The sequence below is a fragment of the Danio rerio genome, chromosome 22, assembly GCF_049306965.1.
Source record: "Danio rerio strain Tuebingen ecotype United States chromosome 22, GRCz12tu, whole genome shotgun sequence".
NCBI classification, from domain to species: Eukaryota; Metazoa; Chordata; class Actinopteri; order Cypriniformes; family Danionidae; genus Danio; species Danio rerio.
The window spans coordinates 16,368,139-16,393,215 of NC_133197.1; the positions used below are offsets into that span (position 1 = coordinate 16,368,139).

At 34.6% G+C, this 25,077-nt stretch overlaps 1 protein-coding gene across 28 annotated transcripts in view; it reads right to left on the reverse strand.

Annotated features, from left to right (window-relative positions):
* The window catches only part of patj (PATJ crumbs cell polarity complex component), a 187,008-nt gene that overhangs the window by 100,636 nt on the left and 61,295 nt on the right, over positions 1-25,077 (reverse strand). For 16 of the 28 annotated variants that reach the window (XM_009296231.5, XM_005161703.6, XM_073936315.1 and 13 more), the window contains 7 exon segments: positions 23,358-23,448; positions 19,731-19,793; positions 19,561-19,632; positions 17,465-17,642; positions 16,766-16,876; positions 14,288-14,347; positions 10,697-10,811 (listed from right to left, as the gene is read on the reverse strand). In XM_009296231.5, the coding sequence (XP_009294506.2) occupies positions 10,697-10,811; positions 14,288-14,347; positions 16,766-16,876; positions 17,465-17,642; positions 19,561-19,632; positions 19,731-19,793; positions 23,358-23,448 (690 nt within the window). 28 annotated transcript variants of the gene reach the window in all.

The following is a 25,077-nucleotide window of genomic DNA, read 5'->3' on the forward strand; positions in this document are numbered from 1 at the left end:
TGTGAAAAAAATATTTCTGGATCAGTTACAATTCAGGACCTTATCAGAGGATGAAAAGACAACACTAGATAGTCCATTAACTGTAGAAGATCTTAGTGAAGCTATTGGTGATATGAATAGTGGCAAAGCACCAGGACCGGACGGTCTTCCTATTGAATTCTATAAAACATTTAAAAAACAACTTTTAAGGCCATTATTAGATATGTATGAAGAATCATTTAAAGTAGGAATGCTTCCCGACTCATTAAGATTAGCAATAATAACTTTAATATTAAAACCTAATAAACCCCCAACTGAATGCTCGTCTTACAGACCAATTAGCTTAATGGGATGCGATATAAAGATACTTTGCAAAATACTTTCTAGAAGACTAGACCAGTACCTCCCTCAGTTAATTGCTGATGATCAACAAGGTTTTATACAAAAAAGACAGGGATACCATAATATCAGAAGGGTCTTGAATATATTATATGAGAAACATAATGAGAAAAATACAGCAATGCTATCAATAGATGCATGCCAAGCATTTGACCGGATAGAATGGGACTATCTTTTTGAAGTGCTCCCAAGATTTGGACTTGGTGAAACGTTTCTTAAATGGATTCGGCTTTTGTATACAAACCCAACTGTTGAAATACTAACCAATAATATAATTTCAAAACCTTTTAATTTGCAGCGATCTACCCGTCAAGGATGCCCCTTGTCCCCACTGTTATTTGTACTGGCAGTTGAGCCTTTAGCTATGTCAGTAAGAACAAATCCAGAGATATCAGGTATTACAATTGGGAGGAAAGATCACCGCATTTCTTTATTTGCAGATGACATAATACTATTTATGACAGATTTGTTAAATACTATTCCTAAAATTATGAAACTAATTGAAAATTTTGGACTTGTTTCTGGATATAAAATTAACAACTCAAAGTCAGTATTATTATTTCTAAATGAAGAAGAAAGACATAAGCCCATAATAAAGACTCCATTTAGAGTAACTACTGATGGTTTTAGTTATTTAGGTGTTAAAATTATCCCCGACCTTAATAAAATTGTATCAACAAACTATGATCCCCTTATGGACAGAACCACTAAAGTATTACAAAAATGGTCAAATTTACCAATATCTATGATTGGACAAATTAATATAATAAAAATGTCTATTTTACCTAAATTTTTATATTATTTTCAAACACTCCCACTACCGTTACCAAATACATTTTATGATAAACTAAATAAACTGCTTGCCCAGTTCATTTGGAATGACAGAAAAGCCAGACTTCGCCTCAAGCTATTACATTTACCCTATGAAAGGGGAGGTCTGCAATTCCCAAATTTCAGATGGTATTACATGGCTGCCCAGCTGACCACAGCAGTATATTATTTCTACACAACAACGCCCCCAGCATGGGTAGATATTGAACAAACCTCCACCCCAGATTTACCATTAAAAATGTATTTATATTCATCAGATATTAAGTCACAAAAAAAAAATACCAAAAATCCATTTCTAAAAAATACAATTTTAATTTGGCATTCCTCTCATAAATATATAGATAATGTACCCAAATTGTCACAGTTCACTCCTATCTGGGGTAATAAACTATTTATTCCTGGTAATAAAGATGGAGGTTTCAAGTTGTGGAATACAAGAGGCATCCAAAGTATAAGAGATTTGTATGAAGATGGGATTTTACTTTCCTTTGAGCTTTTATGTAAAAAATATGTGGTTCCTAAAAAACATTTCTTTAAATACCTACAGTTAAAGAGTTACATGTCGTCAAAAGAAACACAGATTAGTTGTATACCATCTTTATCAAAATTGGAGGAAATAACTATCCAAAATTTAGAAGGAAGAGGTCATGTTTCTATATATTACAATTTTATGGTCAAACATAGTAATGAATCAACATTGGATAAATTAAATGCCTGGAAAGCAGATATGCAAGAGGAGATAGATGAGGCAGACTGGAATTATGTTTGCTTAAAAGCTCAAACAAAAACAATAAATACCAGGTTTAAACTACTTCAATATAAATGGTTAATGAGAATGTATATAACCCCTGTGAAACTTCATCATATGTCTGCTAATATTCCAGATGTGTGTTCTAAATGTTTAGATGATAAAGGTACACTATATCACTGCCTCTGGCAATGTCCTAAAATACAAAAGTTTTGGAAAGATATAACTGAATGTATGTCAGACATGTTTAATATTAAAATTCCTTTAAATGCCAAGCTCTGTATTCTTGGGTTGTATCCTAAGGAACTTACAATTGGAAATACAAGAATTTTGGATTTTGGTTTCCTTCAAGCTAGAAGGGCTATAGCATTATACTGGAAACACATGGATGCTCCATCCATAGAAATGTGGAAAAAAGAAATATTGAACTGTATTGGACTGGAGAGACTAACTTATATTATCAAAGGCAAGCAGAAGAACTTTGACTATCTTTGGGAACCATATATGAATATTATGTAAATTGTGTGTTTGTAAACATGTTTTTTATTTATTAATACTTTTTTTCCCCCTTTTTTCTTTTTTTTTTCCTTTTGTATTATTGTGTTATTGTTTACGTCACACATATATATAATTCAAATATTGTATATGTATGTATGTGCATATATGTGTGTATGTATGTGTATGTATGTATATGTGTATATGTGTGTATGCATGTATGTATATGTATATGTATATATTTATATTTATTATTATAATGATTATTATTATTTTTTGTATGTATGGGTGTATATACATAAGAAGGGTGTAGATATGTGCTGTGTAGGCTGCATTGTTGTCTGTATGCCTAGTTGATGGGGTGAAAAGGAAAAAAATCAATAAACATATTGGGAAAAAAAAAAAATATATATATATACATACACATACATACATATATATATATATATATATATATATATATATATATATATATATATATATATGCGTGTCTGTGTGATGTATGTAAAATTTGGCCCGCGACAACGTTTGTTTTTTTGCATCTGGCCCTCGGCCCAAAAAGTTTGGACACCCCTGGTCTAAACAAATACAAAAAGCAAAAATAAGAGAGGGAAAAACGTGGGGTCTAAAAAATCACTGCCATTAAATGTCAGCCTGCTGCATTCTCCTTTGAACACTGGTGGTAAAGCTTTCAGCCAGTCAATTTTAAAACAGATATGATCTCCCAAGATACTTGATGTCAGCCAAGTTGGAAAGATGCCCTGCAGACGCTTCCTATTTTTTTCCAGGACACAAAACTATATGGATATAGAGTCATCAAGCAAGACATTTGACAATCATTATTTATACACTGCTTATTTTGAATATTTTGCTCATTACCTGTATGACAGACCATCTAAAATGATCTACCAGACCTAAAAAATCATGTGAAAGACTTTTTTCCACAGCATTTTAGTCAGACTGGCCTCTAGACTTTGACTAGACTATTGCCAAACATTGATATGTTGCAGTTGGTTGATACGTTGGTTGGTTGGTTGGTTGACATGTTGGTTGGTCAATACATTGGTTGGTTGATATGTTGGTTGGTTGGTTGGTTGATACATTGGTTGGTTGGTTGATATGTTGATTGGTCGATACGTTGGTTGGTAGATACATTGGTTGGTCGGTCAGTTGGTTGGCTTGTCAGCTGTTCCGCTACAGATTTGCTGCTGTACTTGGGATCATTGTCTTGTTGCATGACCAAACCTTGGCTAAAGCATTTGCATTGAGATGGATACTTCCCAAAAAAAGACACTAATTTGAATAGCATCTATGCTCATGTTAATCAGTCTATTTTTCTATATGCTCAAGTTCATGTAATTGTGGATCCAGTCCAAATCCACAGCAGATGGTTGTTGTGGTTGTCGATGAGTCAAGAGCACAAGATTCTTCCAAAGACCCCAGTAAGCCTTTCATTGCATTGTATTGTATTAATCATGTCGGCTAATGTGAACCCCTGCCTGGTGACCTCTTTGGATCTGCATCTTCTCCATGAAGAATGCTCCTTATTCTCAAGCCCTGCGACACACAGGCCACAGCTCTGTCTTTTACATTTGGCCAGAGAAGAACTGGTTGCACTGGCTAATTCTGGTTCCTTCCAAGGTTTCTTCCACCGTCACTTGCTAGGTTGGGGCTTGTGGAGCTGTTCTTCGGTGGGTGTTCTTCCACATGAATATAAACCTTAGTGACATTGTAATAAACAATTGTAAAAAAATTAATTTAATTTTTTAACTTAACCGAAATGAATTTAACAGAACTGAATTTCACTAGAATTACACCAGCATTTTACACCAATCTTCTGCATGCCTGATATGCTGAAATGTCCCACAATCAGAAATACTGTTATGGCCTTATTATTCTTTTTTCTTCTTCTGTGTTAAGCCGATCTGGCACAATCTACATTGTAAAAGCACTATAGAAATAAAGATGAAAAACTGGAGAACTTGCTCACATGGCTATATATATACTACTTTCAAATGTCTCAAAGAATACACTATATTAGATTGTCCATGGAATGTGATACTAAAAGGAAGATTGAGCATTTCTATTTGCCTCACACAGCGTGATACATCAAAGACCAAATGATGGACGAAGAACAGAGGATCCCAAACCACAAAACAAAACCATTCCTTCAGGGAAACTGTTAAAAGTGATGCTGCCAAAGACAGATCTGAGCAAAAAAATGGGCCTTTTGGCTTCATCGTGGCGTTTTTTTCCGATTGACCATCTTGCAAGCCTCTTATAATTCATCAGCCTGACTGATGTTCTGAACTGAGATAAATAGCTCCTTCAAGGTCCCTGTTTCAACCTCAGACAATAGCCGGCCTTCTCCCCAGCCTTCACCGCAGATGCAAACAGATGGCGGCATTCACTCATTCTTATATGTGTATAAATCTAATGCAGAAGCAGCAGCATGTTTAGCATACTATATGCTAAAAAACGTTACTGCACACAGAGACTTTTAGGTGAGCAAATATGAGTTGCGCAATAAACGTTTGGCAACGGAATATGATTTAAAATACAAAAATGAAAGCACATCAGCAAATCCTGACATAAGGGGTGGACTTATCTCATGTCCTACATAGCAAGGCAAACGCCCTGTAATCCTATTGCGACAAGTTTTAGGCAAAGTTTTCAGATTGTGTTTATTCAACATTCAATAAATCCGACACAATATTACTCTTATCTTAATCCGCGAGCAGACGTTTTCTTATGTTGAGGGATTACATAAACTGCTGACTAGGTTGTCCTGAACGCACTGGAGTGTAAAAAAGAAAAAGCCCTCCAACTTAAGCGGTTTGGCATGTCGAGGCCTTTAGCAAAGCTGATGTATTGACTTCCATCAATCCATTTAAAGAATTCTTTGATTGGATCGACAGGAGCAAGTGCTTTAGCAGCTGATGAGGTAACCTAAAGTAATTTATCACTGACAGACTGGAAGGTAGCATGGACAAATATGTGCACCTCAAAATCTACACACCAGAAGACAGGCTTTACAGGTAGAACTGTTCAGGACACAGATGGAAACCGTTATATGGATTATCAAGCGTGATTAAAACCATAAGAGGTGTTTATCATGTACAGTATAGGTTGTTTTCACATGGCATCCTTGATGACATAAAAAATTCAGATGGAGGGCAGGAAGTGGTTCTTCTACATAGGAGTTGCTATCAAAAAATCTAAATGTTTCTGTTTTATGTTATTTATAATTGTTTATATCGACAGAAATAGGAAATGCCAAACAGCTTTTATAGACTTCCAAAAGTTTTTGCTGAAAATGAGGGAAGTTCAAGAAACTGGCTGAAAAAATGTAATACAGCATGTAATAAACATTCATTAAAGCCACCTGCATGGTTAACCTAGTTAAGCCTTTAAATGTCACTTTAAGCTGTATAGAAGTGTCTTGAAAAATATCTAGTAAAATATTATGTACTGTCATGATGGCAAAGATAAAATATTTTGTTTATTAGAAATTAGTTATTAGAACTATTATGTTTACAAATGTGTTTAAAAAATCTTCTCTCTGTAAAACAGAAATTGGGGAAAAAAAAAGGGGGGGGGGGGGGTAATAATTCAGGGGGGCTAATAATTCTGACTGTATCTTATAAACACAACTAAGCCTTAAAAATACATTCTGGACGACCCCTTAAAGAAAAACTGAATAGACAACAATATGCTGTTTCACTATGGAGAAGCTAAATGCTGATAGAAGCTTAAGAAAAGGCAAACACTAAAAAGTCCCTGCGTATATCTGCAACTTGAAATCCACCATGTTGTGGTATCAGTGACTACGTTTAAATTGACATCAGTAATCAAATTATTTGCCTTAATCTGAAAAAGACAATAATATGATTAAGATCTTTCCATGAGTTGCTTTATGAATGTTTCTTTCAAGATCCCGTTTTACATGTTATGGCACATATTTAATTAACGTCATTGTGTCACAATGCTATTCACATTTCCTCCGGAGTTTCATGTCATTTTAGGTGTTTCATTTTTGGATGTGTCGACTTTAACTGCAGTTCGGCACTTTCACTTTTATTCAGGAACATTACATGCATGCCCTGATGACAAACGAGATATTTGGATGGAAGTGTAGTTTTAAAGGAATTTGATACCACACGCCATATAGGAAAAAAAAAACCTTCGCATTTCACAATGCAAGTGTCGGTGGTCCTTTACTGACTTGGTATGTGCAGAGAATAGTGTGTATAGACTTTCCTGTGGCAAAAATCCTACACGGCGGTAATGGTTTAATTGCGGTGTATACATGTCTGTACTGTACCTCAATAATGTGATTAAAATCAGGCTACTCCACATGTATAATTCGATTTCAGTTTAGTTCGATAATGACCTTAATCAGATTTAATTAATAATAAAAAAATAAAATAAAAATCGCTGTTTACATGGTAGACTTTTAATCAGAGTATGTCTTAATTGTATTATAATCAATTTATTAGTGTCCATGTAAATGGTGGAGATTGGTGGAAACAGCTGAAGCATCAAGAAGTGGCATTTTGTTGAATTTGATACTGTATGTAGCTTTACTAGTAATCTAGCTGGTGATGTATAACAATAAAAAAACAAGTTCCAAGTACATTTAGAGCCTTAAAAGTGGGATATTTTACCCCGTCTTGCAAATTTTTCACTTGAGTTCAAATATCTGAACTTGCACAGTAGATGTGATTGATCCTTATTCCCCACATTCTTGACATGCACCAATAATACGACCTTATTCGCGTATACGAATTATTTGGTATGAAGTTTACTCACGCAAATACTTAGTTCTGAATTTGATGTGAACCAAGCATGAGAGTGTGTGCTATACATTAAGGTCGGCAACCTGAAATTCAAGGACAACTACTGAAAATGTTAAAAGCTCCCTATGTTCAGTTTCCAATCAGGATCCACCGCTACATTGCCACATGTTAAATTGGACACACCGCTCAACTCACATGTGTCAATGCCAGTTCCTGGAGGGCCGGAGCTCTGCACAATTTAGTTTCAACTGTAATTAAATCCACCTGATCAAACTGATGGAGTCTTTCAGGTCTGTTTGAAACCTACAGGTAAGTGTCTTGAAGCAGTGTCGGAACTAAACTGTGCTGGGCTGCGGGCTCCGGGAACTGGCTTTGACACCTTACGTAACTGGTCCTACATCCCACCGACCATCCCCCAGAATACGGCAAATCTCACTTAATTTCACACTACAAGGTTTTCACAGGACATGCTCATTGGATGGCATCCAGAAAGAGAGACAGTCAAAAGACCATAGGAGGACAGGAATGAAAAAGTGATCTGGAGACGCCGCACTGCTCGCATGGCATATTGAGGATCATGAAAGTGGAAAGAGATTAGAGCTGCGGTGTGACGCTGAGAAAGTCTGAGTCAATGAGATCTGGTGCTGGGATGCCTCATAGTGTGGTTTTCAGTAATGCGTTTCAAGCACTGGCTAGGTCTGAAATAGAATAATGGTGTATGGCGTAAAGCATAGACTGTGCATTATGTGCAATGATAAATGGTTCAAACAGAATATGATAGGTGCATGAACTTAGCATGCAACATGTTTAATTCAGCAGGTACGTCCTAGTTATTACAATAAAACACATTCATCCATGTCATCTTCAGTACACTGGGATGCAGTATCTAGTACAGCGCTTCATGTGCTGCACATTATATATTATAATTGCATATGATTTGTTTTGTTTGATAGTGATAATGGAGCTTCTGATGGATAGTCTAACAAATAAAATACATGTATGTGTGAGCATAATTACATATATAGTAGTAATAAAAGAGTAAGATTTTATATGATTTTAAAGAAGTCTCTTAACAGTCACAAGTACAGTGAAAAGTAGGGGTGTGAATCTACACTGGTCTCACAGTTTGGTTCGGTTAAGATTATCATGCCATCAGTTCGGTTAGATTCCATAAACAATTTGATAGTTTGCTTAGCAACATAATTCTTGTATTAAAGATGCATAATTCATAAACATATTTATATATTAATTGTAAGGACGTCACAGTGGTGCAGAAAACATGCATATTAAATGTATCAAACAAAACTTAAGTACATGCACAGAACAACACAAACATTTATAGCAAATAAACTAATGTAAATATTATCCGGCTTGCTTTTTGAGCGTGTTCTTAACATGCCTCTGATTGATCACGCACTCAACAGAAAAGACTGCGATTGTCTCGAGCGGTTAGCGTGGCTCTCGTGGTCTCCTCCCTCGCCATAGTAAGCTACAGCCATATAACGCATATGTGATAAATGACATCTGTACATGATAACCGGTTATGATTATTACTAAACCGAAACAGAATTGTTCGGGTCTGCATTACAGTGCATCAAAACCAAATACAATTAATTTTGACACCCCTAGTGAAAACGACAATTTTGTAATATTTTCTATTTTTCTATTCCTGTGATTTCAAAACAAAGTTTTTAGCATCATTACTCCAGACATATAATCCTTTTGCTGCTCGAAAACGTATTATTATTATTTTTATTATTATGTTGAAAACAGCTGAGTAGACTGGTTTCAGGGCACTTTGAGTACTAAATTCAACACCCTTTATGAAAAAGAAAAACTGCTATTGCTAAATTAATTTGTATAATTTCTTTCAAGTTTTTCTTCATATCGTTTATATGGGGAAGCACACATTTCTGCTTAAAATACTGAAAAACAATGAATTCCAATACTGGAATTTAAAAAAATATTTTTTTTTTTTACAAGCGACTAAATGAACAGTAAATTTGAAAACATACAAAAAATGTAACAATTTCAGCTACTTAATTTATTTGGGGTTCTAAACTTGAAAACTTGTATGTATAATAATTATGGTAATTAAGTACATAACACTGGATTTATTTTACATTTTAATAAAAAAACTAGTTGAAACAGTACTTAACTTAAATGGTTTATGCTATGTAAAATACCTCTGATTGAAGAGGAAACGGTCATTTGGCTAACAAAGTTTGTTGTCCGAACTTCATTTTGTTAGATGTTGTCAATAGATTTTGTCGTAACTTGAATATATTGATGAAAACTGTTGCATTAATTTGGTCCAAACAATATTTTTTAGAGTGCATATATACACCGACTCCATGATATTGAACTGAATCTATTAAAAAAAAACAAAAAAAAAACTTAACAGTAAAAAAATACTCCTGCCACTACTACTACGAATATTAATAATCATTATTATTAACACAATTTCTTGAACAGCAAATCAGATATTAGAAAGCATTCAGAATGACCATGTGAATGGAGTAATGTGAAAAACTCTGCTTAAAAATAACAGGAAAAAAAAAAAAAAATAGTCTAACAGAATTCAGTCATTCATTTTAATCATTTCATGATGATGCGATGGCGTGCTTTATCTGCCTGATTCCCGCTGAACTGACCTTCTTTTCGGTCATCCAATCCTGCACTGCTTTACATGGATTGGGAAAAACTGCACGTAAAAAAATGTGTTCTAGGACCTTAAACAAATGTTTCTGTTTTTATATGATGTGGTAAAATTTTAAAAAGAACTTTTAAATGTAGGTGTTAAAGATGTAGTGATGTGTATTAGAAGGATATTTAATATCTTAAATCATAATTCTTTGGCTTTGGGGAGAATCAATGGAGATATGCTACTGGCCTGACAGTTTACTTTTTTTTACCGTTTAGTGAGCAGAAAAGTACTCTTTAAACAAAAAATTTAATAAAATTTTTCAAAAATTCTAAAAACTTTAGAACAATGGTAGAGTGTGTTTATGTGTGTGTACTGTTTAAAACAGAAATTTGTATAATCACATGGGTATGCTCTAGGTATTACAAAATTGAGGTGGTTTATGAGGACAAACCTTGTGTTTTGTAAATCTAAATGCTTAAAAATTATACTTAAGAGGCTCTTTTCACATTTAAAATTTGCCACAGGTTTCCTTTGAGGTGGTTGGGTTTTAGAGATAGCGGTTGATAAAAAGCGATTTTTACAGTATAAAAATATATAACGGCTATGGAGAGTCCTTGTAAACCACCAATACCAACGTGTGTGTGTGCACGCACACATGTATGTATGTGTAAACACAAACAAACATATACACACAAACACGTGTAAATTATTCAGGCATATAGGAAATCTTAATATGCTCAACAGAATGTCAGTTTGACTCCAAACACAGCAAGTGTGTAATGACCAGCAGTCTCTCACCTGTATCCTGCTCATCCTCCTCCTCCTGCTCCTGCTCCTCCTCCTGAACTTGACTAGGGGGTCTGTAGGGTGGGGGGAGACGCATGGGTGGAGGAGCAGCGCCCTGTCCTGCTTTCTGCTTTGCACAAAACCAAAGAAACCGAGAGTGAGAACAATGCCACAGGACACATGCAAACAAATAAACTGAGAGAGATGAATGCGCGTGAACACTGCTGGAAAACACTATAGCTACAGAGATGGAATATGTAACAAATTTACATGCAAGTAAGTGTTTCAGTAAGTTATAAAGTACATCCAGGCAGCTGTTATCGCAGAATAAAGCCTGACAGGATTATCCTGGCCAAATTTTCATCAATTGGCCTTTACCCATGATGGCCTCCCATTCATCCACATCCACTGAATTGGCTGCATCACTTTCTCTCCACTCCACCAATAGCTGGTGTGTGGTAAGCGCACTGGCGCCGTTGTCCTAGGGCTGCCGATGCATCATCTAAGGGGATCCTGCAACTTGGAGGTGGTGTGGAGAACCCGCCCTCATGATTGTAAAGCGCTTTGGGTGTATGGCCATACACAATAAATGCACTGTATAAACACTCTTTACTTTACTTACTTACAGAACGTACTTATAAAACAATGCTGATAACACTGAAGGGCTTTATTATTTGATAACAACTGCTTGGCAGTAAATTTTCCCTTTTATTACACGGCTACTTGCTACAAGATGTAAAAATTAGACAAACAAAAGTTGACAGAATTGAGTTGCAATAGTTTGCTAATTATTTAAACACAAAACTGACAGAGGCGAACATAAACGAGCCTCTGCTATTAGTTTCAGTTGTTATCTGGGAATAACATACCTTGGCATGTCGTGACAGACCAATCAGAATCAAGTATTCCAGACAGCTGTGTAATATGCTAAATCTACTCAATGATTGTTTGTGTGCATGTATAGCGTTTTCTAAAATGTTCCATGCATTTTTTTTGCAAAGCAACACGATGCAACTAGTTTTTCAATAAAATGCACTAAATAGCAACTTCTAGGATGTACAAAGTTGTTTTTAGGATATTTGCTATGTGATTTCAATGTGTGATTAGTTATTTCTGAGCAGTTTTACCAAACCTCTAGGCAATTTCCTCTAGAACAGAGATTTCCAAACTCGGTCCTAGAGGGCCTGTGCCCTGTAGATTTTAGCTCCAACTTGCCTCAACACACTTGCAATGATGTTTCTAGAAAGCCTAGTAAGAGTTTTATTAGCTAGCCCTGGTGTGTCTGATTGGGGTTGGAGCTAAACTTTGCAGGACACCAGCCCTCCAGGACAGAGTTTGGACACCCCTGCTCTAGAATAAGTTAACAGCTGAAGATTAACACTTAAAACATTTGACAACAATGTCTAACCACTGTTAACCATCTCTCAACAGAGCCATAACTATTATAGCTTGCGTTAGCCTCCTCTAACAGATCTGTTACCATTAATCAGCTAATGCTTTAAGAAGAATACCATATAGTTTCCATGCTCCTGAGAGCCGCACTTACTGCTGATTAATAGATAATGAATAGTGGATGTACAAAACAGAAGGAAAAAAAAAGACTTAAATTGTGAATACAGCGATTAGCATTTTTGGCTAATTTTGCTAAATTAGCAAATAAACAATTTAGCACACATTATGTGGCATTTATAAAATACTATGAAACATAATCCGTTGCGCTTCCCATTTTTAGGATGCAAATTTCCACTTCTTTCTGAACACAGCATCGGAAGTTAAAGAAAGCATGGTCTTTTTTTTCTCTTCAGATACGAGCTGAAATGTTAATTAAATTTGCAGGGTGTAATTAGAGGGCCGCATATTCTGATTGCGGTGAATAATCACGTAGCCTCAGGAGCCGAATGCAACGAATGGATGAAGGAGCAATTAGGCAAATTACCGTAATTTCAAATTAATTGCTAGATAAAACCGTTTTTAATCAAAATACGGTGACTCCAGAGGTGTCTAGAAGACTTCAGACCAGGATTCTTCCACAGGTCTCCTGGGAAGAGACACCATTTCTCAGAAACATCGACTGCTCCTCGACTGCACGTTTGTCCTCTTTTCTTTGCATTTTTTTTCTTCAGATTCTGGGAATTGACAGATTTGCGGTGGATTGTGCTTTACCCCGAGTGAAATCCAGCTTTAGATGCTTGCATTAGTGGACACAGACATGCTAATAAATAAATGCAGTATTGACTTTCCTTGTAAAGAGACCAAAGTCCGATCATTAAAGGCAGCAGGGATTTAATAACTGATCATTACAGACAGTTCAGGTCCAGGGAGAATCATTTTGCAGACAGATATTCTGTCTCAACGTATGCATAATTAAAAATAAAAAAATTAATTAATTATCGATATACAGCCACATCGCACTGCTACTCATGTGATATTGCTGAACTGTTTATACAACAGTTCAACGGCACAATAAAAACCTGTGTATAAAAAAGAAAATCAGACACGGAGAGCCTCCAAATCCTTTTGTAAAAGGAACTACTCGATATGGCATTCCTTCACATCTGCAGCTGAAGTCAGAACAGTGGAAACTGTTGCTACTTCACCAACATCACTTAAGAGCTAGTGTTTGAATGATTTTCTAGTGTAATATCTAAAGTGATGACAAAACAGGTGATTTTGCTGGCCTTTTAAGATTATAAGGCTGAACGGCATGAAATGCCACCTCAGTCTACAGAGATATCTCACAGTATTTCTCAGTTGCAATATGAAGATCACAATATTCCTATGGTATAAATACAGTGCTACAACATACAAAAGAGAAAAATCGACTTAGAAAGTCATTTACCAGTTTAATAACGATTTGATCAGCTGTAGTTTGAAATTAAGCTGTTTTCTCTAGGGGCTTATTATGTGGTCTGTCTCCATCTTGTGGATGAAGTTTGTCAACCATCTTTGCTCAAAGACTGCGCTGTCTCTCAGAAATTATAAATATTTTAAAACAGGCACTATCTTTATAAATAAACTGCATAGTTGCAATCTAAACAACTACATTCTCCACTAAAAAGCCTCAAATGTACATTTTGTTGTCCAACAGCAGCAATATTTGTCAAATTTTAGAGTGTCCTCTGCCTATTGCTGTATGTGGGCGGAGTAATAGACATGGGTGAAGGGTTAAGAGGCTGGACGCAAAGCTATCAGCCAATAAGATTCAAGAACCAGAAAGAACTGTTGTGTGTGTGTGAGAGGGGGTGTGTATATATCACACACACACACACACACACACACACACACACACGCACACACACACACACACACACACACATACATACAAACACACAAACACACACAAACACACACACACTTTTACTAGTATAAAATTAAAAGGTTGACCAACATGCAAGTAAACAAACAAAAAAATAAGTTAGAAATCAAATCCACATCTAATAAAATAAAATTAATTGTAATTAACAAAAAAATATGTTTATTAAGTAATATAATAGAAAATAATAATAATATTAATAATAATACTTACAATAATTGTTATTTTGTTATTGTTACAAACAATTAACAATTGTTATTGTTATTAAGTTTATATTTAACTTGACTCACCTGTGCAGCTTTTCTCTTAGCCTTGTGCTGTTTAATGCTAGAGGCTGTGACTGAAACAGGCTGTGAACACACACACACACACACACACACACACACACACACACACACACACACACACACACACACACAGAGACACACACAAAAACACAGACAGTGAACCTCACGTCTAACAAACCCGGACACATCAGCTCAAGAGATTTGTGTTCCCAGACTGAGGCTGAGAGCGAACAGAATCAATTATCTCAGACAGAGAAAGACATCAATCATTGACGTCCCGTTAGTGTCGCTATTACAACTCCAAGCATCCAATCAGGAGGGATTAGCACAGACATGCTAACAGGGCAATGTATGACATCATGAGTTGGAAGGTTGCAAAAGTAGCCAATATGTGTTCAAACTGCACTCCTCAACTGCATATACATAACTTAAATATTTATAAATAAATGCAATAATATTATTCAAATATACACTCACCAGCCACTTTATTAGGTACACCTTTCCAACTGATTATTAACATAGATTTCTAATCAGCCAATCACATGGCAACATCTTTAGGGTTTACAGAGAATGGTCTAAAAAGAAAAAAATATCCAGTGAGCGGCAGTTTTGTAGGTGCAAATGCTTATATGGTGCCAGAGATCAGAGGAGAATGGCCAGACAGGTTCGAGCTGATAGAAAAGCAACAGTAACTCAAATAACCACGCGTTACAACCGAGGTATGCAGAAGAGCTTCTCTGAATGCACAATATGTCTAACCTTGAGGTGGATTGGTTACAGTAGCAGAAGACCACACAGGGGGCCACTCCTGTCAGCTAAGAACATCATGGACGTGCAGCTTACAAATCTGCAGCTGATGCTATCATGTCAATATGGACCAAAATCTCTGAGCAATATTTTACAGCCAGTATTAATATATTAATATATTAAGCCAGTGCTAGTAAGATGCACATAATAAAGTGGCTGTTTAATGTATAAGCATTTAAAGCAGGGGTGTCCAAACTCGGTCATGGAGGGCCGATGTCCTGCAGATTTTAGCTCCAACTTGCCTCAACACACCGGCAAGGATGTTTCTGGAAAGCCTAGTAAGAACTTGATTAGCTAGCCCCGGTGTGTCTGACTGGGGCTGGAACTAAACTTTGCAGGACACCGGCCCGCCAGGACCGAGTTTGGACATGCCTGATTTAAACCAACAAAGCATTATAAATGAGACAAACACACATAGTAAGGAAAACTTTCAAATGATTTTCTATAATATATTGTTTTGAGAGTTTAGTTTAACTAGAATAAAGCAGTTCATGAATATAAAAAAATCTATATTTATAATACGATCAATATAGTCAATATTATTAGCACTTAAGATTTTCTTTTTATGATTTTAAATTGTACCTACCCTTTGATGCACTACATGGGTCTAAAGTAACCCATCTATGCCTATTTTTTCTATATCTATTTTATAGCTTGTGCAACAAAGGGTTAAAGCTCAAATACCTAGTAAAATAATATGTACTGTTATTATGGCAAAGACAAAAAAAAAGCAGTTATAAACTAGTCATGAACCCTTTTGTTTAAAAATGTATTTAAAAAGTCTATTAAGCAGCACTTGGAAAATATTTAAATGAAGGAAGATGACTAATTTCCCCCTTTAACTGTAAATGTTATTAAAAAGCAAATGTAGTTTGAACATAATAGGTAGCTTTATAATGTGGTTTCCCAACTTGAGAGATTTTTTACTGTGTTTTTAATCACATATGTGAAGTCGATTATTAATCTGTGATAATTAATATGTGATCAATTACATATGCGAAGTCAGAATTATTAGCCCTCATTATTTTTTTTCCCAGTTTCTGTTTAACGGAGAGAAGATTTTTTCCACACATTTCTAAACATAGTAGTTTTAACTAATTTCTAATAAAATTAAGGTGACAATTAAAGGCTTAACTAGGTTAATTAGTTTAACTAGGCAGGTTAGGGTAACTAGGCAAGTTAATGTATAACGATGGTTTGTTCTGTAGACTATCGAAAATACAGCTTAAAGAAGCTAATAATTTTGACCTTAAAATGTTTTAAACTGCTTTTATTGTCGCCGAAATAAAACAAGTAAGACTTTCTCCAGAAGAAAAAATATTATCAGACATACTGTGAAAATTTCCTTGCTCTGTTAAACATCATTTGGGAAATATTTATCAAAAGGAAACAGAAATTCAGAGGGGGGCTAATAATTCTGACTTCAACTATGTAACAAAGCTTAAACAATCCAAGAACCATACTAATGCTAAAATAGATGAAAAAACACAGGTAACTGGTGGCCCTCAAGTGTAGCACCATTTACCAGTAGCGCTCAGGGGAATGATCATTGTTGAACTGGAAATGAATTGGCCTTATTTTGATAAACGCAAGCGCCCAGGCGTGAACTGCGGGCTCCTATCTGAGGAGCGCAGCGGCAGCAGGAGATGATGGGGTTTTAAATGGCAGGTTTACCCGTGGAGTGGAGGACAGGCTCTGCACAATGAAGACCACGGGGCTCGGAGCTGCTTTGATGGTCTGCACTGCCTCCTCATGGCTGGCGTTCTGCAAATCCACTCCGGAAACCTATTCAAGCCAGAGGACAGAGAGAGAGAGAGAGAGAGAGAGAGAGAGAGAGAGAGAGAGAGAGAGAGAGAGAGAGAGAGAGAGAGAGAGAGAGAGAGAGAGAGAGAGAGAGAAAGAGAGAGAGAGAGAGAGAGAGAGAGAGAGAGAGGACAGAGAGATAACAGAGGATTTAAAGGGGACATGTGGTTGAAAACAGGGATTTTTGAAAAACAGATTTCTCCATTATTAATTATTTTTATAAATCATGTTTTTTTTTAACACATCGAAGAGTTGGTTTTTAAAAAAACATAATTTACGAAAATCAAATAAAAGCTTTTTTTTTTTAAATAAATACTTAATGTAAAAAAATATATATTTATTGTAAATGAAAATAGACAGCACTACCAATTTGTAAACCTAAATAAGCCAGTATTGCAAAGAATAAAGACGTCATTTACATACTGAATAACTACTTTTGGTCAAATAAACCAAATAAGCTGCAAATCAGAATAATGAATTGACGAAACAAGAATGGTCAGTCAGCAGAAAACAGCAGGTGTTTGGCTTGTATGTGAAGAGATAAAGGAGCAGTATGTGTGAATCTCAGACCTGTAGGATCTTGTCTCCAGTTTTGAGGGCACCGGTGCGTCCAGCTGGACTATCTGCTAGCACCTGTTTGATGAAAATGCCCTTCAGCTCCTCTCCGTTCTTCAACCTCTTTATAACGGTGCGGCCGCCCACTATACTGATGCCCAGAGACTCCTCCGGCTCTGCCCACACCTCCACTCTGAGACCCAAAAAAAATTATAAAAAATTGTAAATTTGTGACGCAACACAACAAGGCAATGTGACACAACGAGAGGCTACTTAACACAACATGACACAACAACGCGATGTGACAACGCAACACAACAAGAGGCTATGCAACGTGATGCAATGCAAGGTTAAACGCGACGTGAAAAAAAGCAATGTGACAATAAGAGGCTACGAAACTTGACAAAACACACACGTGATGCAACAACATGACACAAGAACGCAATGACAATACAACACAACACGAGGCTACGCAACATGATGCAACATGACATGATGCAACAACGTAATGTGACAACGCAACACAACAAGAGACATTGCAACGTGACAAAACAACGTGACACAACGAGAGGCTATGCAACGAGATGCAGTGCAAGGTTATTTAATGTGACGTGACATGACAAAGCTATGCGACAACGAGAGGCTACGCAACGTGACGCAACAACGTGATGCGACAATATGGCACAACAACGCAAAGACAATGCAACACATCTAGAGACTACACAGCGTGACGTGACAAAGCAACATGACACAACAAGGCTACGCAACACGATGCAAAGCGAGGTTACGTAAAGTGATGCAACATGACAAAGCAATGTGACACAATGAGAGGCCACGCAACATTAGCAACGCAACAACACAACATGACACAACAATGCAACAAAATAACACAACAAAAGGCTGTGCAAAATGACGCGAGGTGACAAAGCAATGTGACAAAATGAGAGACTACGCAATGTGACTGCCAGGTTACGCAATGTAACACAAAGAGAGGCTACTCAACGTGACACACTACAACAAGAGGCTACGCAATGTGACAAAGCAATGTGACACAACGAGAGGCTACGTGACTGCAAGGTTACGCAATATGACGCAGCACGACGTGAAAAAGCAATGTAACGTGATGAGAGGCTACGCAATGTAACGTGACGCAACACAACATGACACAAAAACACAATGTGACAATACAATGCAACAAGAGACTACACAACAAGACACAACAACGCGATTTGTCAATGCAATACAAGAGGCTACGCAATATGACGTGACAAAGCAATGTGACACAACGAGAGGCTATGTGACAATGCATGGTTTCGCAATGTGACGCAGCGCGACGTGACAAAGCAATGTCACACAAGGACAGGCTACGCAATGTGACAATACAATGCAACAAGACACAACTATGTGATGTGTCAATGGAATACAAGAGGCTACGCAATATGAAGTGACAAAGCAATGTGACACATCGAGAGGCTATGCAACGTGATGCAACGTGAGGTTACACAACACGACGAGACAACGTGACAACAAGAGGCTAAGCAACGTGACAACCTGACAATTGGAAAGTTTTTGACTACTTTGCTGAATTCAGAACTGCATGTTTGAATTATATATTTTAAATATAAAACAAATATAATAACCTGTATATATGGACACAAGACAATCATATACATCTTTTTTAATTATTTTCAACATTTTATCTATAATGCATATTAAAATGTATACTTTTTATTTGGTACATTAATGTACATATGTGTGGGTGTAATAACTTTATAGATTTTAACTTCATAAATTACAAACATAAAATAACCAAAAAGGCTTAATTTCAAAAACATTTAAAAGATTACATACATTTGTTTTGATTTACATTTTACTTTCTACTATTGTTAATAAACAATTTCTAAACGTTTCTACATTTTAACTTATTTAAAACACAATTATTCAAAGCAGACATTTCATTTTAGAAATAATAAATAGTACCGTTTAACTTCAGTTACTTCCAAATGTTTTTGACATAAATTTGTTTACATTTTGTAACTTGCACAATAGATTTTTGTCAGTACTTTAACATTTGGAGTGTGTAGAGTGTGTGTAGAGAAAGAGTGTTGCACCTGCGTGGAGGACCCCAATGGCTGAACACTGGCGTCTCTTCACCTTCTCCTTCCTCTCTTTCTGGAAGATCACTGTGAACAACACACACTCTACAGTTTAAATAACCAGTTTTTTTTAGGTCAACAAAAAAATTCTGAAATCTCACTAAGACTGAAAAGTTGACAGTTACCCTCTGGTTGGACCAGCCTGGTTTCTTCTCTTCCTGTTGCGAGAGGAAGTCCGTTGCGCAGACCTGAGTAACATGGAAACAAAGCAAACTAAGATTCTGACTCATAAAAATCTGCTCAGATTCATCATTATTTCTTAAATACTCCACCTGATTTATTAGCATGGATTTCCAATGAATGGCAAGTGTAATATCAAGAAAGAAAAAACTGTTTAAGCTAATACAGATTTGAAAAAAAGAGAAAAGGTGTCCAAAATATTTGTTTTTACTTAGTAATTTTAACATCAACTGTGCGATATAAACACAAATAGAACAACAACAACAACAACAACAACAAAATCATGTTATAATAAGTTTTACATGTACTAGGGCTGTGCGATTTAGGGAAAATATCTAATTGAAAATTTGTGACGGATATTGTGATTACGTTTTGATCTGCGACTTAATTTTTTAGTTAAGCTTCAGCTCAATCACACTCCTTATACTTGCTATAAACGTGCATATACGTGCTTTTTTTTAGGTGCTGGTTGCTGCATTATCTTATGCTGGCAACAATTCTGCAACAGCTCTTACAAATGACCTTTTTTTGTTTGGTGTCTGTGACTTTGAAACCAAAATATTCCCATATTACCGTTGTGTTGTTTTTCTTTGCTATTAATTCGTCTATTAATGTTTTTAAAGCAGCAGACGCCATCACTTGTCTGTGCTTTCCTGTTTGTTTGTATTATATTCATACCGCAGCCTCTTGCGATTAGTTAATCAAAATGTTTCAAATCGCGATTGCAATTTGATTAATTGCACAGCCCTAAAATGTACTATATTGGTATATTTGAAACATTATTTAATTACTAATAATTTTTTATTCTAAAAAAAAAGCAATTAATATTATTGTATTAATACCGTACCCTGACAATAGCAAATAATCTGTAGTATAAAATAACTACAACTAAATAATTTAAAACAACTATTAATTTATTAATGAACTATTATATTGTATAACATTTTATTATAATTATTATTATTATTATTAATAATAAATACTAATAAATTATTATTTTACTGCTACTACATTCTAATGTACTATTTATATTTATTTATTACAATAAAACAGTATTCTTTAATTACTATTAAAATTATATGAAAAAAAAACGCAATTAATGTTATTGTCATATTGCCGTACCCTGCAACAATAGCAAATAATCCATAGCATAAAATTATTTCAACTAAATAAAAAAATTGTTCATTAATCCACTATTGTATTGTATAAAATGTATTATTATTATTTATTATTATTATTAATAAATATTAATAAAGTATAATTTTATTGCTACTACATCCTAATGTATTATTTATATTTATTAAATAAAATAAATTGACTAATTACTAATCAAATTTTATATAAAAAACGCAATTAATTATTGTAATAATACCGTACCCTACGACAATAGCAAATAATCTATAGGATAAAATTACAACAACTAAATAAGTAAAAACAATAATTTATTTATTAACGAACTATTATATTGTATAAAATTGATTATCATTATGAATTATTACATTTATTTTTAAATAGTAGTAAAGTATTATTATATTGCTACTACAGCCTAATGTATTATTTATATTTATTGAACAAAATAAAATCGTACTAATTACTAATAACATTTTATATAAAAAAAATGCAATTAATTATTGTAATAATACCGTACCCTATGACAATAGCAAATAATCTATAGCATAAAATTACTACAACTAAATAATTAAAAACAATAATTTAACTATTAATGAACTATTATATTGTTTGAAATTGAGTATTATTATTATTATTAAAAAATAATAAATTATTATTTTATTGCTACTACATCCTAATGTATTATTTATATTTATTAAATAAAATAAAACATAGCTATTTACATGCTAATAAGTTTTTATATGAAAAATGCAATTAATACTATTTTAATAATACTGTACCCTGCGACAATAGCAAATAATCTATAGCATATTACTACAACTAAATAATTAAAAACAATAATTTATCTATTAATGAACTATTATATTGTATAAAAATAATATTATTAATTATTAATTTTATTATCAAATAATAAATTATTATTTTATTGCTACTACATCCTAATATATTATTTATATTTATTAAATAAAATAAAACAGTATTATTTAATAACTAATAAGTTTTTATATGAAAAAAAACGCAATTAACATTATTATTTTATTATAATTATTAAATAATAAATTATTATTTAATAACAACAACAACAACAACATATATATATATATATCAATTTCAATAGATGTTTAAAATTAAGTAACATTAAAACTCTTTTCAAAACTCCAATATTGCGTACAGTGAACAGTAAATTGGATTCTGCTATTGATTTCCAAAAAAACGTGTTGTGTGTGTACAAACCAACACATGTGCGTGCACACACACGCACTTCTCTATTACACTGTCATCATAAACAGCTGGCAGAGTCTCAGCTGCGTTTCACACCAATTTGACACCTTTCATTGTGTTGCTCAAAACGGCATTTTACATCCGTTTCTCACATTTCCACAATTTCTCCACCACACCTGGGTAATACCAAAGTGTTAGCTCCGATTATCATAATTAACCCATTTTAATAATTACCATACGCATAATAATTTCACAATACTTGTAACATTTAAAAAAAATCCTAAATATCTTATTTACAATGAACACCAAAATCTACTTTAATCTGATTCTCATTTTTAGCTCTTTAAAATATAGTTCTGTAGCTCATCTGTCAATTTAAGCATAACTATCCAGCAGGTGGCGCTGTAGATCTATTAGAAAACATTGTAATGGTAATTAAAAATCCACACTGGTCACTGATATTAAATCAACATAGACATTAAACATTCATGTCAGAGCTTTCCGGTGTACATTTGCTAGATACAAAGAATAAGCTTTTACCAAAAACTTTGCTTTTGATCGTAAACAGGATGTAACTTATTAATTATCACCATACTTTCACACATGATTGATTGCATTTAGAGATGCAAACATTTTTTGTATTACATGTTTATTAGAATATTAGATTTAAATGTGCAAATAAGACATTATTTAATTAAATGTGTGCTCATTTGTATACTTTTTTAGCACAAAAATCTAAACACTGGATGAAGTCAGGTTGAAAACTCTTTTTTTTTAATTTTGACAATTAGAGTCAAAGATTTATACAAAGTGGATATAAGAGATCTCTTTTTATTTTATTTTATTTTACTTTATTTATGATTATGACATGTTATGTTTGTCAGAAAATACTTTTAAGAGCCAAGAAAACATTTCTGTGCAGAATAGAATGTACCATATAGTAAGGCAAATTATGTGAGCACACATTCCTCTGAAGTAGAATGTAAATTTTAATAAAAAGAAATGGTCTTTAAAAATATTTGTTGTAAGGAAATCTCCAACACAAACTGATAAAGTGCAAATAAGTAAACACTAAATCTGAATTTCGAATGCCTTCTTTGCATCAAACAAACCAAAAAATTGACAGGTGCACAAAAAAAACAGCATTTTGCCTACAGCGTCTTGCCTTAATTGAGTGATAGTTAGAAATGTGCGAGTGTGTGCCACAGATGGAGACTCACTCATTATCAGTGTCCGTCAAAGTAAGTTCTGATCCCTCATTTCTGGAGTCTGAATCACTATCTGCTGTCTCCACCCATGAAGTAAAATGACCTGAAAACAGATGTATAAATATCATACTGCACTGAAATACAGTTTACTTAACTTGTGTTTAATTAAGCTGCCAGACACTAATACCACAATATATAATAAAATCCAAAGTAATCAATCAATCAATCCATCCATCCATCCATCTGGGGTGTAACGGTTCACAAACATTACGGTTCGGTTTGATACGATACGATACAGTGGTGTGTCCGTTCTGTATGTATTTGATACAGCAAAAAAAGAAAAAAGCCAGAGGATTTCTCCGATTTCCTTGATTTTTTAATATATTAAAACATCATAAAAGTATGATCTTGTTTTTTTTTCTTTTACTTTAAACAGTGATAAAACTATCTGCTTAGCAGCAAATAAAACAAGTCCTTCTTTATACTCAAAACCAAAAAGCTGCTTATAAAAAAATAAATGTAATATTGTAGTAGTTAAATAAAAAGAAAAGGAAAATGTAGTTTTTGTATGGAACTCTTTTTCAATCTATTTTTAAGTAATTGTTTTATTTTCAGAAAGATGAGTGTCCACCTTTTCTTCAGACAGCACCGATGTGCTTGATTTAATGGTCACCTGCCATTTTAGTGGATCTGAAAGCCGGAATTATCAGACTGAAATGGGCTAATGAAAGAATAATGTAAAGGGGCTCTATTACATTTAACATTTTCTTAAAACTTGAAATTTGAACCACCGATTAAGGTTTAACAGAGCTCGAAATGAGCTTTTTTCTTGGTAGCACTGGTGCTTCTAACTTCAAAAATGTAGACACACCAGACAAAATTTAGTCGCACCCACCAACAGTTAGGAGCACCGTTACTACACGTTTTATATCAACAGATTCCTTTATACATTAACACTCTAATCACAACTGACAAATAAACAAAAATCTGCATGCGCTTACCGGCCCAGCACACATTTCTTGCATGAATGAGATGAACTGAATTAATAATAATCACTGTGCTGTTCTCACGGGTGCTGTCTGATATTGCACAGATGACATTATAACTTATTATTTGCATACGTTATCTTAATAGCAATAACGGCCTTTTCATGAACTGCAATATCAGTATGATCTCAGTGAATGCATGCTCTTTAGCGATGGTGAACGTGGTGTCAGTCGCATGACTGACAGCATTGTAAAGATTAAATGAAGGATTAAATAACGTTAGAACATCCTGTGCTTAAAATGTGTAGATGAGGCAAACACTAACCTGAAAACTCCGTCCTACTGGCTTTACAGTGAATGATTTAGTCATAGCGGACTTTAAACGCTGGAAGTCTTTTATCCACTCTTCGAAAAGTGTAAATGCTGGACTGACATTCAGCACATGATCACTAATCAGATGTGTCATAATTGTAACTCTAGCTGGTTTCTTAAACTAAATCTGTCAGTGTTATTGTTATTCTCTCAGATCCAGACCTTTATATTTTTGCGGCTGTGGCACCCTGTCATCGGAATAGAGTGATTGACAGCTCATATGAACCAATGGATTAGCGTTCTGTTCTTGCCATGCATTAGGGTTTTTCCTTACCATAACACACCAGAAATTTGTGTTGCTGTAAAAACCCAATGGCGGGAAAGTGCAGTCTTCTTAATTGGCAAACTCAATCTTATCAACAGCCTGGAAAGTG